We start from the raw sequence: 18,333 nt of genomic DNA, 5'->3' as shown, positions 1-18,333 counted from the left end.
ACTTACATTTGTTACGTTTTACAGTTGTGCACCAGGATTGGGTAGATTGCATTCATGGTTCAGTCATGGTCAGTACTGAGGTAGCAGTACAGGTATGCGAGGACGCTAGTTCCAGAGCAACTGGACAGGGTCCTAGTTGTCTGATGGTGGCGCTGCACCCACTGCTAGCGGGGTGGACTTGGTTCACTCACCTCGCCAGGACTCAGGGCCTTTGCCATTGCCTAGTGGTGGGCAGAGCCACAGATGTGTGTGGCCTCCCTGTCCTCCTTTGAGGGCTGCAGAATCTTCTGCCTGCTCTCTAATGGTGTTGGGAACCTGGCTGTTCCAGGTCCCGTTTGGAGAACTCGTTGGTTCTGACCTTTCGCTCCCAGACATGGGTGAGGTAGCGACTGGGCCTGGGGGCTGTACCGTCTCCACCCGGGTGGTGGGCAACGGCGGCCGATGGCGCGTATTGATGCCGCTTTCATTTCCAGGTCCGTGGCGAATAGTGCCATCGGGTGCCTGCAACGTGGGATAGACCTGGAGCAGGGTATCAGGATCAGTGCCTTCACCCTCCTGAGGTCACTGGCCTATAACGTGAGGGGACACCTGGGGGAGGGCATCAGGATCAACACCGTTACCCTCCAGAATTCGCTCGCTTGCTACTTTTGGGGACATTCTATTCCCGACATCTCGCAACATTTTGTTCTTTACGTTCTGAATTGGTTCGTTACATTGATTGCCATGCATTCAATGTCTCTTTAAGTTCAGTTGGTTGCAGAACCCTGCCATGCCACACTGCACCTCGCTGCAGCAGGGACGCCTTCTTGCCTCTGTCCTCGAGGTCGACTGCCTTGATCCTTCTCTTCCGCAATTCTGCCACAAAAGCTGGAAGAGTGCCTGTGAATTCGATCTTCCTCCCCAGGAGTCCTGCCACTGGAGCCAGGAAGGTACTTTTAGATCGTTCTGGTCGGATCATTGCCACACAGTCATGATGGACGGTCTGTGTCTCAGGTACTGCGCTGGTCTGTTCTCTGGTGCCTGGCCCAAGCGAGGGTGAGGTTTTGCTCTGCCTCTGAGCACGGGGGACATTGATTGCTGGAGTGAAGAGGTCTTCCCATTTCCACTGGGTCTTCCCCATCCACCTTCTTCTGAGTAGCGTTGGACCATCATCTGCAACAATCCACAGAGGTAACTTGTGCACCATGCCATTATGGATTACACTTATACCAAGGACTGGGATCAGCTCCTTGGTGTAGGTGTGCAACGTTTCCTGTACTGGAACCAGCTCGGGTCGTTTTTCATTCCATAGCCTCTCGAAGGCATCCTGGCTCATCACTGACTGGCTCGCTCCCGTGTCCACTTCCATGAAGACTGGAATGCCGTTTATCTCGACTTCCACCTTCACTGGAGGACAATTGGTGGTGCAGGTATACACTCCATACACTTCTTCTTGGGGCTGAGCTGCCTCTCTGGCAAAATCATCATACTCCCCGCTGGATTCAAAATCATCCACCGACTCCTTTGCTAGACGGTGAGTCATATTTCTTTTACACATATACTGGAGGTCGCCCTTCGTGTTACAGGCTTTGCATTTGTACTTAGCAAACTGACACTGGTGACCCCTATGGTTTCCTCCGCAACACCCGCATGGTGCTACTCGATTAGCACCCCTCGGCGGACTCTGAGTTCTGGAACCCTGAGGTCTGTACTATCTGCCCTGGGCAGAGCCACGTTCTACAGTCTTGCCTGTGAAAGGCAGCATTCTGTGTACAGTACTTGCCGGGTTTGAGTCCACAGGCTGAATAACTTGCATGGTGCTGCAGGTCGAGGTCATGAATGCCTGACTGATGCTGATGGCCTTCTGCAGGTTGACTGTGGTGTCGGCAGATAATAGCTTGTGAAGGAGGCTCTTGTGGCCAATTCCTATAACGAAGATGTCTCGCAATGCTTCGTTGAGGTGCGTGCGGAAATCACACAGCACCACAAGTCTCCTGAGGTCGGCAGCATATTTTGCAATCTCCTGGCCCTCAGGTCTGCGGTGAATGTAGAATCTGTGCCTGGCCATGAGGATGCTCTCTTTTGGTTTTAGTTGGTCGCGAGTTAGTTCACTCAGCTCATCGTATGTCTTATCCTTGGCCTTCATGGGTGCCAGCAAGTTCCTGACGAGGCGGTACACCTCAGGCCCATAACTGGTCAGCAGTATAGCCTTGCACTTCTCCACCAATGTGACTGTTTCCCCTGCCAGGTCGTTTGCCACGAAATATAGCTCAAGCCTTTCCGTGAAAGCATCCCAATCATCACCCTCTGCAAAGACTTTTAGTGTGCCAAAGGTAGCCATAATTGCGTGAAAGTCCATATTCTCGTCGCCAGTTATTATGTCTGTACTGTACCTATGAATGACTCTACAAGGCAATGTGTTGTACTCAAACTGTAGTGACCTTGGCCCTTTATTCATAACTCCAGAGTGAGCCAGCCGCATGGTGGCTCCCCTTTTTATACAGCCCCTGCCTCCAGGGCTGGAAACCCCGATCTCCACCTGTTGCATACTCTAGTGGTGCCAGCATGTATATACACAGTGTAAACCTTATTGATAGTACATTAGGTAAACAAGTCTCCATCTTATGCAACTAAACAGTAAGTACACAGAGAGTATATCTATAGTCTGCATATATAACAGGTATCATCTGCAAATTTCAGCACCTCTCAGCCTATATCCAAATCATTGACATACACAGTGAAGAGAAGTGGCGGCAGAACTGAACCCTGAGGGGCACCACTACGCACTTCCGACTACGATAAAAAAAACTGCCCTTAACTCCAACTCTCTGTTTTCTCCCTTCTAACCAATTTAATCCAGTTTTCTACCCCCACGCCCCCACACCACCACCCCCCCATAATTTCATAACCCTCAATCTTCTCTTGTAATCTCCCATATTATACCTTGCCTAAAACTTACCACTGCATTTTCCCCATCTACTTTATCTGTTATCCCCTCAGCTAATTCTCTGAGTTTTGTCAGGTATGCATATCCCTGCTGACGTCTAAGAGGTGGGCAATGTTACAAAAGTGGAAGAGGTCTTTGTGATGGAGAGGATATGGGGTTAGAAGTTCAGCTCTGTTTGAATAAAGCGCAAACGCTCAGCCTGAGAAAGTGGCCGACAGGAGATGGGAATTGGTGGGAAGGATACGAAGCTTGTGGCACGGACTAAAGGTAATGGCTTCGGTCCTCCCGGTGTAACACTGGATGAAATTGCGGTTCATCCAACAATGGATGTGGGACAAGCGGTCCGACAACACAGGCAGTGGAAGGGTTGAGAGAGGTGGTAGAGAGGTAGCAGTAGAGCTGGGTGTCATCAGCAAACATGTGGAAGATGATTCCATGACTGCGGATGATGTTGCCAGAAGGTAACTTGTGGATGAAGAAGAGGAGGAGGTCATGGGTAGGTCCTGAGGGGACTCCAGAGGTAATGGTGTGAGGAGCAGGAAGAGAAGCCATTGTTGGAGATACTCTGGCTATGAAAGAAAGACTTGCATTTCTATAGCGCCTTTCACGATCACCTTACATCCCAAAGCACTTTACAGCCAGTGAAGTACTTTTTGAAGTGTAGTCACTGCTGTAATGTAGGAAACGCGGCTGCCAATTTGCGCACAGCAAGCTCCCACAAACAGCAACATGATAATGACCAGATAATCTGTTTTTTTTGTTATGTTGATTGAGGGATAAATATTGGCCAGCACGCCTGGGAAAACACCTCTGCTCTTCTTTGAAATAGTGCCATGGGATCATTTCCATCCACCTCAGAGGGCAGATGGGGCCTCGGTTTAACATCTCATCTGAAAGACAGATCATTAAAAGTGGATTCAAATGAGGGAATTCCCACTGAACTGGACAACAAAGGAAAGTCAGATAAGGTTTAAGGGAGCAGGAGGTGGGTCTCATTGATGCAATTAGCTTGGAGAGGGCATGATGGGAGAGAGAGAGAAACTAGAGAGAGAGATGTGGATTCAGGGCTAGGGCAGGGTGGAGACTGATGAGGACGTTTGGCTTGGTGAGCAAGGGGAGCAGCAGAGGCAGCTGAATGAATGGTCTTAATCTTAGCGACATAAAGTTCATGAACTCCTTTTACTTGCTGTTGTAGGTGAGGCTGGAGGAGACAAGGGAGAGAGATTTAACAAGAATGATTGGCAATGGAGAAAAGCTGGAGGCTTTATCTGCTCTCCTGGAAGATTGCATGGTTTCGACAGAGGAGAGTGAGGCCCAATAGTGCTGGATGCGGCCCAGACAGATCTGGTGATGGGCAATCTACAGAAGACAAAACTGATCCTGCGAGTGAGTGAGTGAGGCTAAGTAAATCATGTGGATACTATGGGTGGCATAAATCTCACATTGAACAGCACAACATTGAGCATTCTGTTTATGTGATAAATGTCATATAGAATATGGTCATTCAATTTTTTATTCTATTACATCATAAATATATATTTCTTGTTTGCCAACTTTCTCCTCACCTGAAGGTACTGTTTTTTTCTGGGGCCACAGTTCCACGGATGCCAGCAGCCTTCAACAATTTGTTAAAGTGGACACTCTTATTTGCCTAGACTATGAGTGTTGGCAGTGGAGGATTCATGCACACCTTCCAGTGGGATTCACATGATGCTGATCAGAAATGGGAGCCCTCTTGTCTCTCTCGACTTCATCTGTTAGGAAACGCTTCAGGGACACACTCGAAGCCTCCTTGATAAAGTACAACAATTATTTTGCTTCGGTCTTCACAGTGGAAGACACAAAAACCATGCCAAAAATTGCTGGTCACAGGAATGTGGGAAGGGAGGACCTTGAGACAACACTATCACTAGGGGGGTAGTGCTGGACAGGCTAATGGGACTCAAGGTAGACAAGTCCCCTGGTCCTGATGAAATGCATCCCAGGGTATTAAAAGAGATGGCGGAAGTTATAGCAGATGCATTCGTTATAATCTATCAAAATTCTCTGGACTCTGGGGAGGTACCATCGGATTGGAAAGCAGCTAATGTAACGCCTCTGTTTAAAAAAAGGGGGCAGACAAAAGGCAGGTAACTATAGGCCGGTTAGTTTAACATCTGTAGTGGGGAAAATGCTTGAAACTATCATTAAGGAAGAAATAGCGGGACATCTAGATAGGAATAGTGCAATCAAGCAGACGCAGCATGGATTCATGAAGGGGAAATCATGTTTAACTAATTTACTGGAATTCTTTGAGGATATAACGAGCATGGTGGATAGAGGTGTACCGATGGATGTGGTGTATTTAGATTTCCAAAAGGCATTCGATAAGGTGCCACACAAAAGGTAACTGCAGAAGATAGAGGTACGCGGAGTCAGAGGAAATGTATTAGCATGGATAGAGAATTGGCTGGCGAATAGAAAGCAGAGAGTCGGGATAAATGGGTCCTTTTCGGGTTGGAAATCGGTGGTTAGTGGTGTGCCACAGGGATCGGTGCTGGGACCACAACTGTTTACAATATACATAGATGACCTGGAAGAGGGGACAGAGTGTAGTGTAACAAAATTTGCAGATGACACAAAGATTAGTGGGAAAGTGGGTTGTGTAGAGGACACAGAGAGGCTGCAAAGAGATTTGGATAGGTTAAGCGAATGGGCTAAGGTTTGGCAGATGGAATACAATGTCGGAAAGTGTGAGGTCATCCACCTTGGGAAAAAAAACAGAAAAAGGGAATATTATTTGAATGGGGAGAAATTACAACATGCTGAGGTGCAGAGGGACCTGGGAGTTCTTGTGCATGAATCCCAAAAAGTTAGTTTGCAGGTGCAGCAGGTAATCAGGAAGGCGAATGGAATGTTGTCCTTCATTGCGAGAGGGATGGAGTACAAAAGCAGGGAGGTCCTGCTGCAACTGTATAGGGTATTGGTGAGGCCGCATCTGGAATACTGCGTGCCGTTTTGGTCACCTTACTTAAGGAAGGATATACTGGCTTTAGAGACGATTCACTAGGCTGATTTCAGAGATGAGGGGGTTACCTTATGATGATAGATTGAGTAGATTGGGTCTTTACTCGCTAGAGTTCAGAAGGATGAGGGGTGATCTTATGGAAACATTTAAAATAATGAAAGGGATAGACAAGATAGAGGCAGAGAGGCTGTTTCCACTGGTCGGGGAGACTAGAACTAGGGGGCACAGCCTCAAAATACGGGGGAGCCAATTTAAAACCGAGTTGAGAAGGAATTTCTTCTCCCAGAGGGATGTGAATCTGTGGAATTCTCTGCCCAAGGAAGCAGTTGAGGCTAGCTCATTGAATGTATTCAAGTCACAGATAGATAGATTTTTAACCAATAAGGGAATTAAGGGTTACGGGGAACGGGCGGGTAAGTGGAGCTGAGTCCATGGCCAGATCAGCCATGATGTTGTTGAATCGCGGAGCAGGCTCGAGGGGCTAGATGGCTTACTCCTATTCCTAATTCTTATGTTCTTATGTTAACATTCCCACCGACACCTGGTAGTCCCTGGCCAAAGACCGCCCGAAGTGGAGGAAAAGCATCCGGGAGGGCGCTGAGCACCTCGAGTCTCAGCGCCGAGAGCATGCAGAAAACAAACGCAGGCAGCGGAAGGAGTGTGTGGCAAACCAGACTCCCCACCCACCCTTTCCTTCAACGACTGTCTGTCCCACCTGTGACAGAGTCTGTAATTCCCGTATTGGACTGTTCAGTCACTGAGAACTCACTTTTAGAGTGGAAGCAAGTCTTCCTCGATTTCGAGGGACTGATGACTTCAGCTAGCTCTGTGTAGACAGGCAATCAAACCTGGGGCCTATTGGACCACATGGCTTGTGCTACACTCGGCAGAGTATTTGCCCACTAGGTTACTGTAATTGTGTAAAGAGGCATTTTAATAATTTTCCGATATAATACATTCAGTTCTAAACTTTCTATTTTATGTGATGTAGTTGTTTTATGGCAGCTGTTTATATTGGCTTTTGTAAACTAGAACATATGGTTGACGGATACTAAGTGTGCTGGCTTCACAGCCAGATGGTCTCATGTTTGTATGGCCGGGCTTTTTAACTACTCGATTCTGCCTGTCATGACTCTTGGCCGTGATGTTGGATTGAGCACGTTACACACTTCTTATAAGAGCAAGAAAAGGTTTGCTTCAGTTGACTTTAGCATAGTGTGACATTCTTTAGTTGGCTATTTCAACACAAATATTAATCCATTTAGTTAACCTGCAGACACGTGATTGTGTCAAGGGCTTGTCCGCTAACATGGCTCGATTTTAGTTCCATCAAGGTGATATCAGTGATTTGCTTGTCCAGAAAGGGCATGATACTTACTCAAATTGTCCTCATCCTCAGTATTTTCCAAACCAGGGCTGAAATACTTGAATGGACCGATGAACGAAGAAAGTGTGTTTAATTTATCTGAAAAAAGAAGCATATAGTAGAACATTAGTTTTATTAGACTTTCATTTGTCTTGGTTTCCTAATATCCTATCCATACAACAAAATGGGAGAAATGCCTGTTATTCATGAAATTAATGACCAAACAAAATCGCAGGCATGTGTGGTTTAGAGATCTGAATATATCTTTTTATAAGTGGGAATGGCTAAAAACAACCAATCTCAATGCATCTGTAACATCTCTCATATGCCACTCAGTAACAAATGTCACAAAAGGTTCTTATCCAGCAATGGCGTGCGCAGATTGTTTCATAACCGAGATCAAAGCCAAATTCAGTGGACCCAATTTAGAGACCAGTCTCTGGAAGCACAGGTCACTGCTGTAGGAGAGTGACATGAGCAGAGTTTGATACACAAAGATAGGCCTCCAAGGAGGCAGCTAGTGTGGTGAGATGTCACAGATTGAGTCAACATGGTCCCAATGGTGAGAAGTCTGGAATAAGTTCCACAAAGAAAAAAAATGCAAATGTAGGGCAAGAATATCAGTGTAAAATAGAAGGACAGGACTTATACGTTAGCAAAGTTATATCCGTTGGTGTTTGGTCAGTACAGAATTTATGGTTTCTGTGATTTACGCACGTTGTCACATCAGTGTGTCCACACCACAGTGTTCCTGCACAAATACAAAATAGTGACTCTAATAATAATACAGTAATTATGTAGATCATAGGCGGTCCTTGGAATCAGGATGACTTGCTTCCACATGGGTTCACAGATGTTTCAATGAAGGACCCGATGTTTCAGTCCTAAACTCCAATTGAAGGGTGGAAGATGCCTGTGCATGGATTTTTTTTAATGTGTGGTGACCGTTGCACATCAACCACCACACGGGTTTGACAGAGCTAGGCCTTTATCCAGTGGCAAGGATTAACCAGGACGACTGGAGACCTGCTCTGCTGCATGGATCCAGTGCGAGCACATATCGCAGTGTGGGCTGACCCGTGCTGCCCCTGGGCCCTCGGCTCTTCTGTACTGCCCCCGTGCTGCCCTGTACCCTCATTTGCCACCCATTTAAAACGTAGGTAAGTGTGCATTCATTATATACCATCTGCTTTGTTTGATCTGAGATCGATCGATTTTTGGGCACTAAGGGAATCAAGGGATATAGGAATAGGGCAAGAAGGTGGAGTTGATGTAGAAGTTCAGCCATAATCTTACTGAATGACGGAGCAGGCTCGAAGAGCCATGTGGCCTACTCCGGCTCCCATTTCTTATGTTCTTATGTTCACAGAGCAAGGGGAATCTAGTAGAGCACCAAGCATCATGTCACTATTTGAAACAGACACATACGGAGGAATAAATTCTGAGACCTCATTAGATGCCCTGTGTTTCATGGTCAGTGGGCATTATAGGGAATAGGATAGGTGCAGCTGATTGGTACTGATGACAGTTGCTGCTCTGTGCAATCACACAACCAAATGGAGTGTAAAAGCAGGGAAGTCTTGCTACAGTTATACAGGATATTGGTGAGACCACACCTGGAATACTGTGTACAGTTTTGGTTTCCATATTTAAGGAAGGATATACTTGCTTTGGAGGCAGTTCAGAGAAGGTTCACTAGATTGATTCCTGAGATGAGAGGGTTGATTTATGAGGAACGGTTGAGTAGGTTGGGCCTCTACTGATTGGAATTCAGATCGAAACGTTTAAGACTATGCGGGGGCTTAACAAGGTGGATGCTGAGAGAATGTTTCCACTGATGGGGGAGACTAGAACTAGGGGGCATAATCTTAGAATAAGGGGCCGCCCATTTAAAACTGAGATGAGGAGAAATTTCTTCTCTGAGGGTTGTAAATCTGTGGAATTCGTTGCCTCAGAGAGCTGAGGAAGCTGGTTCATTGAATAAATTTAAGAGAGAGATAGACAGTTTCTTATACTATATGGGGATAAGGGGTTATGGGGAGTGGGCGGGGAACTGGACCTGAGTCCATGATCGGATCAGCCATGATCTTATGAATGGCGGAGCAGACTCGAGGGGCCGTATGGCCTACTCCTGCTCCTATTTCTTATGTTTATGTTCTTATGTGTCAATGGCAGTAGAGACTGCCTCTAAAAGTATGAGTCCTCAAAGAATATCCCTGACACCTTTGCAGGTACGTCAGAGTTAGTCGCAGTTATAGGCTATCTGCAGCCACTGCAACTGGCCAGTTGGCTTTGCAGTCACTCAACAATAGTTCTCATACAGGCACAGGGCCACATTAGCAACCAACACCCAGAGGTTCACAGAACACAACAGCTCACACACCAAATGCATTGACACACAAAATCAAATGACTTGGCTTTCGCTACATCTTGCAATCTGTCATCGTTTTGTCATCCAGAAAAGAAAGCGTCTGTTGCCCAAAAAGCAAAAAGTAAAACTGTGCTGCCCAGTGTGAGTGGATGGAAGACCCCCCACAGCACAAACGTTGAAGGCGGAGGTGATTTTCGTTGCCACCAGAGCCTGGCAGATGGCTGACTTTCCCTACAGGTCTCTTCGTGGACAGGTGGCACAGCTTCCGTGCTGAACCCGAGCCTGCTCAGGTACTGCTCTTCTGCCATGCCCAAAGTAGCTGATTCTATTGTAGCAGCAGCATTGCCTGGGGTAGTGCCCACCGTGAGACGTGCATCTCCTGTGCCTTCTGCGCTCCCTCTGTTTGCTGATTTTAGCGAAAAAAAGTTGACCTACAGAACCAGTGATGCGTTAATGGTAGAAAACTGTTTGTCCTTGTTTCATGCTCTCGAAGTTTTCCTACCTTTGCAAAATGGATTAACAAAACAATAGGGGAAAGTGTCTGCTCTCCTGCTGCACTGCGACACGCCCGCTAAAGACCATTACACCCACGCTCTCTGACAAAAACTTCTCATTTCATTTTAGCTGTGCTACTGGTTCAAAATCTTCCCTTTCATTAAACTCACTAATGTCATGTCTAACCTACAGGAAAATGCTCAGTATTTGATTTGTCTGCTGAGTTCTATAATGCTGCGTGAGACCCTCATTAATGGCTTTTAACAAGCACTTTTCACCAATGTTTATTAATCCATTTTGCAGGGATAGGAATGCTCAGAGCAGTATGAAGCCTTACAGGGAGAAATTGGGCTGCTTTGCATCTCCCATTAGCGCTTCCGGTGGGCGGTAACGGACGCTAAGGGCTTACCAATTGGGCACGGCAAAAGCACCGACGCCTGCGAACTTCCCTGGCAGTTTTGCACTGGTGCTATCACTTACCGCCACGGAGATTGTGATATCATCCGGTGCGCAGCACCCAGTTACTGCCCCAGATGCAATATTCGCTCCCACCACCTGCAGCATCACTTGGCGTCAACAACGCCAGCTGCAGGAGGCATTGTCACCTTGGCTGGCCGTTTGGGGAGCGATATTCAAAGGCAGTAGTGGTCAGGTAGGGAAAAATGTATTTATGTCCACATTGTGGTGTTTTTTGGTTTCTTTTGCCCCCGCGATTTTTCAGCCCTGCACTCTCTTAAAGTGCTTGGGGCTGCTATGCACGTAGAGCAGGTGGCATCGCCCAACAGACACAGCCTGAAGATTCCTTCAACGCAGCATTGGCCCTTCCCTTTAAGAGAGGAAGAAGCCTGTAAAACTGCCAGCACTGCCCGAACATTGCTTAGTGCTCTGCCAACACCGCCACTCTCACTCCCTTTAGTGCTCTAGGGGAAGTGATAGCGCTTGATTTAGCATTCCAATTCACCCTTGGAGCGCTAAAGCGGAAGTTCCCGGCAGAATCAAATCTTTACCTTTGCACTCCCACAAAAGTTATCGCCACACATGGGACGCTACGCAACTTCTAGTTCTAAATTTTCCAACTGTAACATCAACAGTAACCCACTTAAACTGAAGGGGTTCCCCTTGGGGTTGCAGCCAGAAAACCTATGCCCCAAAAGTCAACTTTTCAACTAAAATGAGCAAACCAAAGAGAATATGACCCCATATATCAGTGGTCACTGAAGAAGTTTCTATGGACAAATTTCACAAAGAAAGCAAGCTATCACAATAATGAGCCTGTGTATCTGTGCAGGATCCAGTCGCTGAGATGTCTGGCTTTACTTTCCTCCTGCCTCACTTATAGCCTCATGTCTACACTCACTTCAAGCAAAGTTGAGGAAATGCAGGTGTCGTAAACAGGAGTTTTAAAGATGTAAGAGAGTTACTTCACTGCATCAAACAAGAGCCTGTTTACATTCAATTTAACAAGTTCTGTTGCAGTTACACAGTTCATTAATTTTCTGTAAGCAGAACGTTTTCTGTCCTCCTGAAGTTTCTTCCAGTCAGTCTCCACCGGGTAAAATACTTCAACAACCTTCTGCCTTGTTTCTTTTCCCCAACTTTCACTTCACTCCTGCCCAATTCTTATATTTCCAGTCATTCTGCCTCTCTACACCTTGCTTCAGGTTGAACGCAGATCTGTGTTTAGCTTTTTCCCTCTCTCTGGCATGCTCACTCTTTGCTTCTCTCGTTTACTGTTTTCTCCAACTTCTTCACCCTGTCACCTCCCTCCTCTGCTTCTCAGCCCGCTGCTACCTCCCTTCCAATCCATTTTACTTTCACCTTCCAACTCTCATCCCCTCGCATTGTTCCTGTCGTTTAAAAAAAAACTTTACGGCTATTTTTTGAAGAGAAATGGGCTAGACTTTCCATTTAGCTGGCTATCGCCCCCCAAAAATGGGTGATGTTCCAGCCTTAGCGATGTTTCAGTTTTCAGGATCGCTGGAAGATCGCCCATTTTTCTGATCGCTACTTTTGGCTTTTTTCATCCAATTTTCCGGTTACCGGTAATGTTGTGAATTTTTAATCTAAGAAAGCTAAAACAAAGCATGAGAGCAGACCACAGAAACCTTGCCTTCCGCCTGCGGGTTAGAAAGACCAGTACTGAAAGGAAGCTAAAACCATCTCTGACCGAGCTCTTGCCAATTGAGCTCCAGTCAATTACTCTGAGTCCCTTGGAGCTGCTACGCTGCGCTGTTATTTGGTTATAATTTCAGTACACCACTTCCTCCTTGTAAATGATTATCCTTGAAACTGTCCATTATACCGTAAGTGTGTGCAGGTCACTGTGTGGAAGGGTGACTGGATCATCAGGGAATTGGGTCACATTGAAATGACCTCACCCAGCCGTAATTTTAATACCTGTAGTACAATGGAGCTCTTGTGTTTTCCGGCATGAGCTTCTAGCCCATGACTTTGTTTAAGAGTGCCAAGAGTGTGGGGGTGGGAGTTAATTTTGACTTTGGCTGTTAGTGTAAAATGGGTGGTATCAATTCAAATATTTTAAAAAATTCGTTCTGGGATGTGGGCTTCGCTGGTATAATCAGCATTTATTGCCCATCCCTAATTGCCCTTGAGAAGGTGGTGGTGAGCCGCCTTCTTGAACTGCTGCAGTCCCTGTGTTGAAGGTACTCCCACAGTGCTGTTAGGAAGGGAGTTCCTGGATTCTGACCTAGTGACGATGAAGGAACGGCGATATATTTCCAAGCCAGGATGGTGTGTAACTTGGAGGGGAACCTGGAGGTGATGGTGTTCCCATGCGTCTACTGCCCTTGCCCTTCTAGGAGATAGAGGTCGTGGATTTGGGACGTGTTGCTGAAGAAGTCTTAGTGAGTTGCTGCAGTGCATCTTATGTCAGTGGTGGAGAAAGTTTGAGGTGGTGAATGGGGTGCCAATCAAGCGGGCTGCTTTGTCCTGGATGGTGTTGAGCTTCTTGAGTGTTGTTGGAGCTGCACTCCTCCAGGCAAGTGGAAATTACTCCATCACACTCCTGACTTGTGTCTTGTAGATGGTGAAACCCGACTATTCTCCAGTTGCATTGTGAAAAAAAAATTCAAATTTAAACAAAAGAATCTTATTCTAAAAGGAATTGGAGTGCACAACAGACTGTGGGAAAATGTAAATGCAGGTTCCACTTGTTAGGACGCCACAACCTGCTTTGATGCCAGTTAAGGATTTCTCAGAAAATCATTCCTGATGGTTCAGAGGTAAACGCTTGGAATTAACTTTGGCGGAAGATTAACGAAGCCCCAGAGAAAAGACGTAAGCCACCGTTTCCACTGTTTCTGCAACATTTCCACCAAAGTTTGTTTGTTTTGGAAAATTCGCTCTCCGGATGTGGGCATCGCTGGCAAGGTCGATATTTATCGCTCATCCCTAGTTCCCCTGAGAAGATGGTGGTGGGCCGCCTGAAAACTCCACAGAGATTCCACCCCAAAATGTCAAGACTTGGCACAGGAATAAATGGTACTTGCACGAGACCTCAAAGGACGACTGCTGTGTATGGAACCACACTCCAGGAGGGGAATGAATGGCTTCAGGGAAGGAGGGAAGCTCAGATAATTTGAATTTTTTGGTAAAGATTTCTCAGGTAATGGAAGATAACAATGTGAGAGCAAGGCATCAATTCTAGAACAATACCTCTATATATAATTTATAAAAAGATACAGAATCATTCTGACAGCACCACTATTGCCTCTCTGATCTCCCTGTGCTGTAGATCTAGTTAACACCGAGCTTGGGTGCTGTTTTGCATATGAACCTCACCTGTGTGTAAGACTTGCCACTAGGAGGCACACCTATGGGAGATCTATGGGTCACCTGTGTACCCTGGAGCAAGCAGGTAAAAAAGGCAGACCACCACTCTGCTGCCTCACTTTGGAGTTATATTAAAGAGACCAAGGGTCACAATGGTTTGAGCTTACAACACAATCTCGTGGAGTTATTCTGAACTTAACAGGTGCGACATTCTGAAAAAAAAACTAGAAAATATCGGCCTGGAGTGTCTTCGGAGCTGTTCCCGCTCCTGGCAAAGATATGATGGCGGAATGGTAGCAGCTCTGACTGGTATTGGCGTTGTCATCGACTAAATCAAGGCTGACACTCCAGTGCAGTGCTGAGGGCGTGCTGCACTGTCGGAGTTGCCGTCTCTTGGGTGAGACGTTAAACTGAGGCTCTGTCTGCCCTCTTGGGCAGACATAAAAGATCCCACTGCACTATTTTGAAAGGAGCAGGGGAGATCTCCCTCATGTCCAGGTCAAAATTTATCCCACAACAACACCTCAATCAAATGATTGAATCACTTTTTTTATTGCTGTTTGCAAATTGTCCTAGCCAGTGACTACACTTCAAAAAGTATTTTATTGGCTAAAAGGCACTTTGGGAAGTCCTGAGGCTATATAAATGCAAGTCTTTATTTTTCTTTTTAAATTTGAATGATCAAAAATTGAGTATGACCAATTATGTAGGGTTTTGTTGAGACCACATCTGGAGTACTGTGTACAGTTTTGGTCTGCTTACCTAATGAAGCATTTACTTGCCTTAGAAGGGATACAATAAAGGCTCCCTAGATTGATTCCTGGGATGTGAGGGCTGTCCTATGAGGAGAGATTAAGTAAAATGGGCCTATATTCTCTGGAATTTAGAAGAATGAGAGCTGATTTCATTCAAAAGATATAAAATTCTTAGAAGGCTTGACAGGGTAGATCCTGAAAGGCTGTTTGCCCTGACTAGGGTCTCTAGAACTAGGGGGCATAGTCTCAGGATAAGGGGTCGGCCATTTAGGACTAAGATGAGGGGAAATTTCTTCACTCAGAGGGTTTAGAATCTTTAGAATTCTCTACCCCAGAGGGCTGTGGATGCTGAGTCGTTGAGTACATTCAAGACAGAGATCTTTGGGCACGAAGGGAATCAAGGGATATGGGGATAGTGCGGGAAAGTGGAATTTATTGAATGGTGGAGCAGGCCCAATCCTGCACCTATTTCTTAAATTCACATGTTCAAACACATGTTAATTGATACGGGGCCTAAACCACTTGTGGATGCGAAATATGTGTAACAGGGCAAGTTAAGCTTGGCACTGTGCCAAGGAAATCATTCTTCTCGTGTAAAAGTGCTACGAAATATAAATCTTATCTCAGCAAACCAGAAATTCTTACAGTTCAAGATATTTGAGTATCTACTGAACTGGTTTAAACTGGTGTCAAAGTAGAGTTTAGAGCTGGATAGGAAATGCTGGCGCACAGCAGATAATCAGGTTTCAAATAAAGGCCGTCAAATTTTGCTGCATACCATTTTACTGTCACCATCTACACCGCCTGTCGCGGAGCACTGTCAGTGGCTAAATCTGATAAACACCTGAGGAAGTAGTGCCATTATTCATTGTGAACTACAATAATTATATAGACAAGAAGTCATGGCAGGGGAGCATTGTTACTCGCCAGAAGCATGCTCCAGGGCCTCAAACTGCGTCATAAACCATGAAAGCAAAGGTTAAGCAGTTACATGTCAGCTAAACATGATTGATGTTCACAACATGAGCTTTTTTTTAAGTTATCTTGTTGTAGCTTACATCTTCTGTCACCAACAGTAAATGCCATAGGCCAGAAAATCCGTGGCTGTTTCACTGTACTCCTGCCATACCTTAAGCATAGTTCCGCTGAAATGATCAGAAGCTAGTTATGCCGGGTCTAGACTGTTTTCACTGTTGCCTCTATGGCCTGTTGGCCATCATCATAAAGAGGAGTGGGGCTTCCCATGCCCTGGGCCTTCAATGGGCCCTTGCATATGGTCGCACCTTTCTGACCTTCAGCATTAGTGGGGCCCATGTGGGGGTTGTGACCAGGAACATTGCCTGAACCCCTGAAGATTGGGTGGGCGGAAGTTTAAAAAATTTTTTAAAGGGGGCTAGGGGGCATCTATAGATTGTTCCCCAGTTGGTGAGGAGGAGGAATCCTGGCGCCCCTCAGCAAGAAAATCTACAGCATCTTCAAAAGATAGGTACCCCCTGATAGGTCCTTACTATGCAGTATAAATGCACACGGGGCCCATGCTTGAGAAAAGGTCAGTCTGTGACCTGTCCTTTATTCCTTAGCACTCAAGTGATGAAGGTGGGTGGAGCTTCCCCTTTTATACTTGAAGGTCCAGGTTAGGAGTGTCTCCCACCTAGTGGTCATTGTTCTCACAGTGTACAACTTAGGTCAGATTATACATGGGTTACAATGCTGGTTGAATACATGACATCACCTCCCCCCCAAAGTCTTATTGGGATCATAGGTTAAGTCTCTCTGGTGGTTTACGCTCCCTTGTAGAGTGCCTGATTTGGGGCTCCGGTTGTTGGGCGCTGGCCTGAGTGTCTGCTGTTTGCAGTGCCTCAGGCCTGTCCAGACTGCCCACAGTGATTGGGCTCTCCTCATTTTGGTTCCGGTGTGCGGTCACCTGTGGTGGAGTGAACTCTACATTGTGTTCTTCCTCTGCTTCTTCTTGCTGAACCTCCTTTTTTTTTGATCCACGTGTTTGCGGCAGATTTGTGCATTGGTAAGTTTAACTACCAGAATCCTATTTCGCTCTTTGGCAATCACAGTGCCTGCGAGCCATTTGGGCCCTGCAGTGTAGTTGAGGACAAAAACAGGATCATTTACATCAATACATTGCACCCTCGCATTCCTGTCATGGTAGTCATATTGTGGCTGGCGCCTGCTCTCGACAATTTCTTTCATGGTGGGGTGTATAAGAGGTAGCCGGGTTTTGAGCGTCCTTTTCATTAGCAGCTCTGCGGGTGGAACCCCTGTGAGTGAGTGTGGTCGGGATCTATAGGCCAACAGGAGGCGTGATAAGCGCCTTTGTTGGGATCCCCCTTGGATTCTGAGCATCCCCTGTTTGATTATCTGCACTGCTCGTTCTGCCTAGCCGTTTGAGGCTGGCTTGAACGGTGCCGTTCTGACATGGTTAATTCCATTGCCTGCCATGAAGTCCTGGAATTCGGTGCTTGTGAAGCACGGGCCATTGTCGCTGACCAAGACGTCCGGTAGACCATGGGCAGCAAACATTGCCCGTAGACTTTCTACCGTGGCAGAGGATATGCTTGAATTTAAAATGTCACACTCGATCCATTTGGAGTAGGCGTTTACTACAACCAAAAACATTTTTCCCATGTGTAGTCCACATGGATGCGTGACCAAGGCTTGGCGGGCCATGGCCAGGGGCTAAGGGGGGCTTCCCTGGACGCATTGCCCAGCTGGGCACACGTGTTGCACCTGCGAACACAAAGTTCCAGATCTGCGTCCATCCCTGGCCACCAAATGTGTGACCTGGCGATTGCCTTCATCATGACAATGCTCGGGTGCTCATTGTGGAGTTCTCTGATGAACACCTCTCTGCCCATCTGGGGCATGACTACGCGGTTTCCTCACAGTAGGCAATCGGCCTGAATCGAGAGTTCATCCCTGCGCCTGTGAAATGGTTTAAATTCCTCAGGGCATGCCCTGTACGTGGCTGCCCAGTCCCCATTCAGGACACATTTCTTGACTAGAGACAATAGCGGGTCTCTATTTATCCAGCCTTTAATCTGACGGGCTGTCACGGGTGAGCCTTCGCTTCCGAAAGCTTCAACAACCATGACCATCTCAGCAGCATGCTCGGTAGCCCCCTCAGTGGTGGCTAGTGGGAGCCTGCTGAGTGCATCGGCGCAATTTTCAGTGCCCGGTCTGTGCCGAATTGTATAGTCATAGGTGGCTAACGTGAGTGCCCACCTCTGTATGCGGGCCGATGCGTTTGCATTTATGGCCTTATTGTCGGCCAAAAGGGACGTTAGGGGTTTGTGATCTGTCTCCAGCTCAAATTTCCTGCCAAACAGGTACCGGTGCATTTTCTTTACCGTATATACACATGCGAGTGCCTCCTTTTCTACCATCCCGTAACCCCTTTCTGCCTGGGACAGTCTCCTGGAGGCATAAGCTACCAGCTGTAACTGACCCTTGACATTGACATGCTGCAACACACACCTGACACCACAGGACGACGCATCGCACGTTAACACAAGTTTCTTACATGGGTCGTATAGTGTTAACAGAGTGTTGGAACATAGCAAATTGCGTGCTCTATTAAAAGCCCTTTTCTGGCTGTCCCCCCAGACC

General features: G+C 46.6%; 1 protein-coding gene across 1 annotated transcript in view; it reads right to left on the bottom strand.

The window, feature by feature from the left end:
* adarb2 (adenosine deaminase RNA specific B2 (inactive)) overlaps nt 1–18,333 on the bottom strand; it is an 832,900-nt gene that overhangs the window by 414,872 nt on the left and 399,695 nt on the right. Inside the window, exon 3 of the mRNA XM_070880093.1 lies at nt 7,312–7,398. Within this exon, the coding sequence (XP_070736194.1) occupies nt 7,312–7,398 (87 nt within the window). The remainder of the gene's footprint in view (nt 1–7,311; nt 7,399–18,333) is intronic.

The sequence above is a fragment of the Pristiophorus japonicus genome, chromosome 5 (genome assembly GCF_044704955.1).
Source record: "Pristiophorus japonicus isolate sPriJap1 chromosome 5, sPriJap1.hap1, whole genome shotgun sequence".
Taxonomy (NCBI): domain Eukaryota; kingdom Metazoa; phylum Chordata; class Chondrichthyes; family Pristiophoridae; genus Pristiophorus; species Pristiophorus japonicus.
Note: the sequence above shows the minus strand (reverse complement) of the source record. Positions and strands in the feature narration are given on the sequence as shown.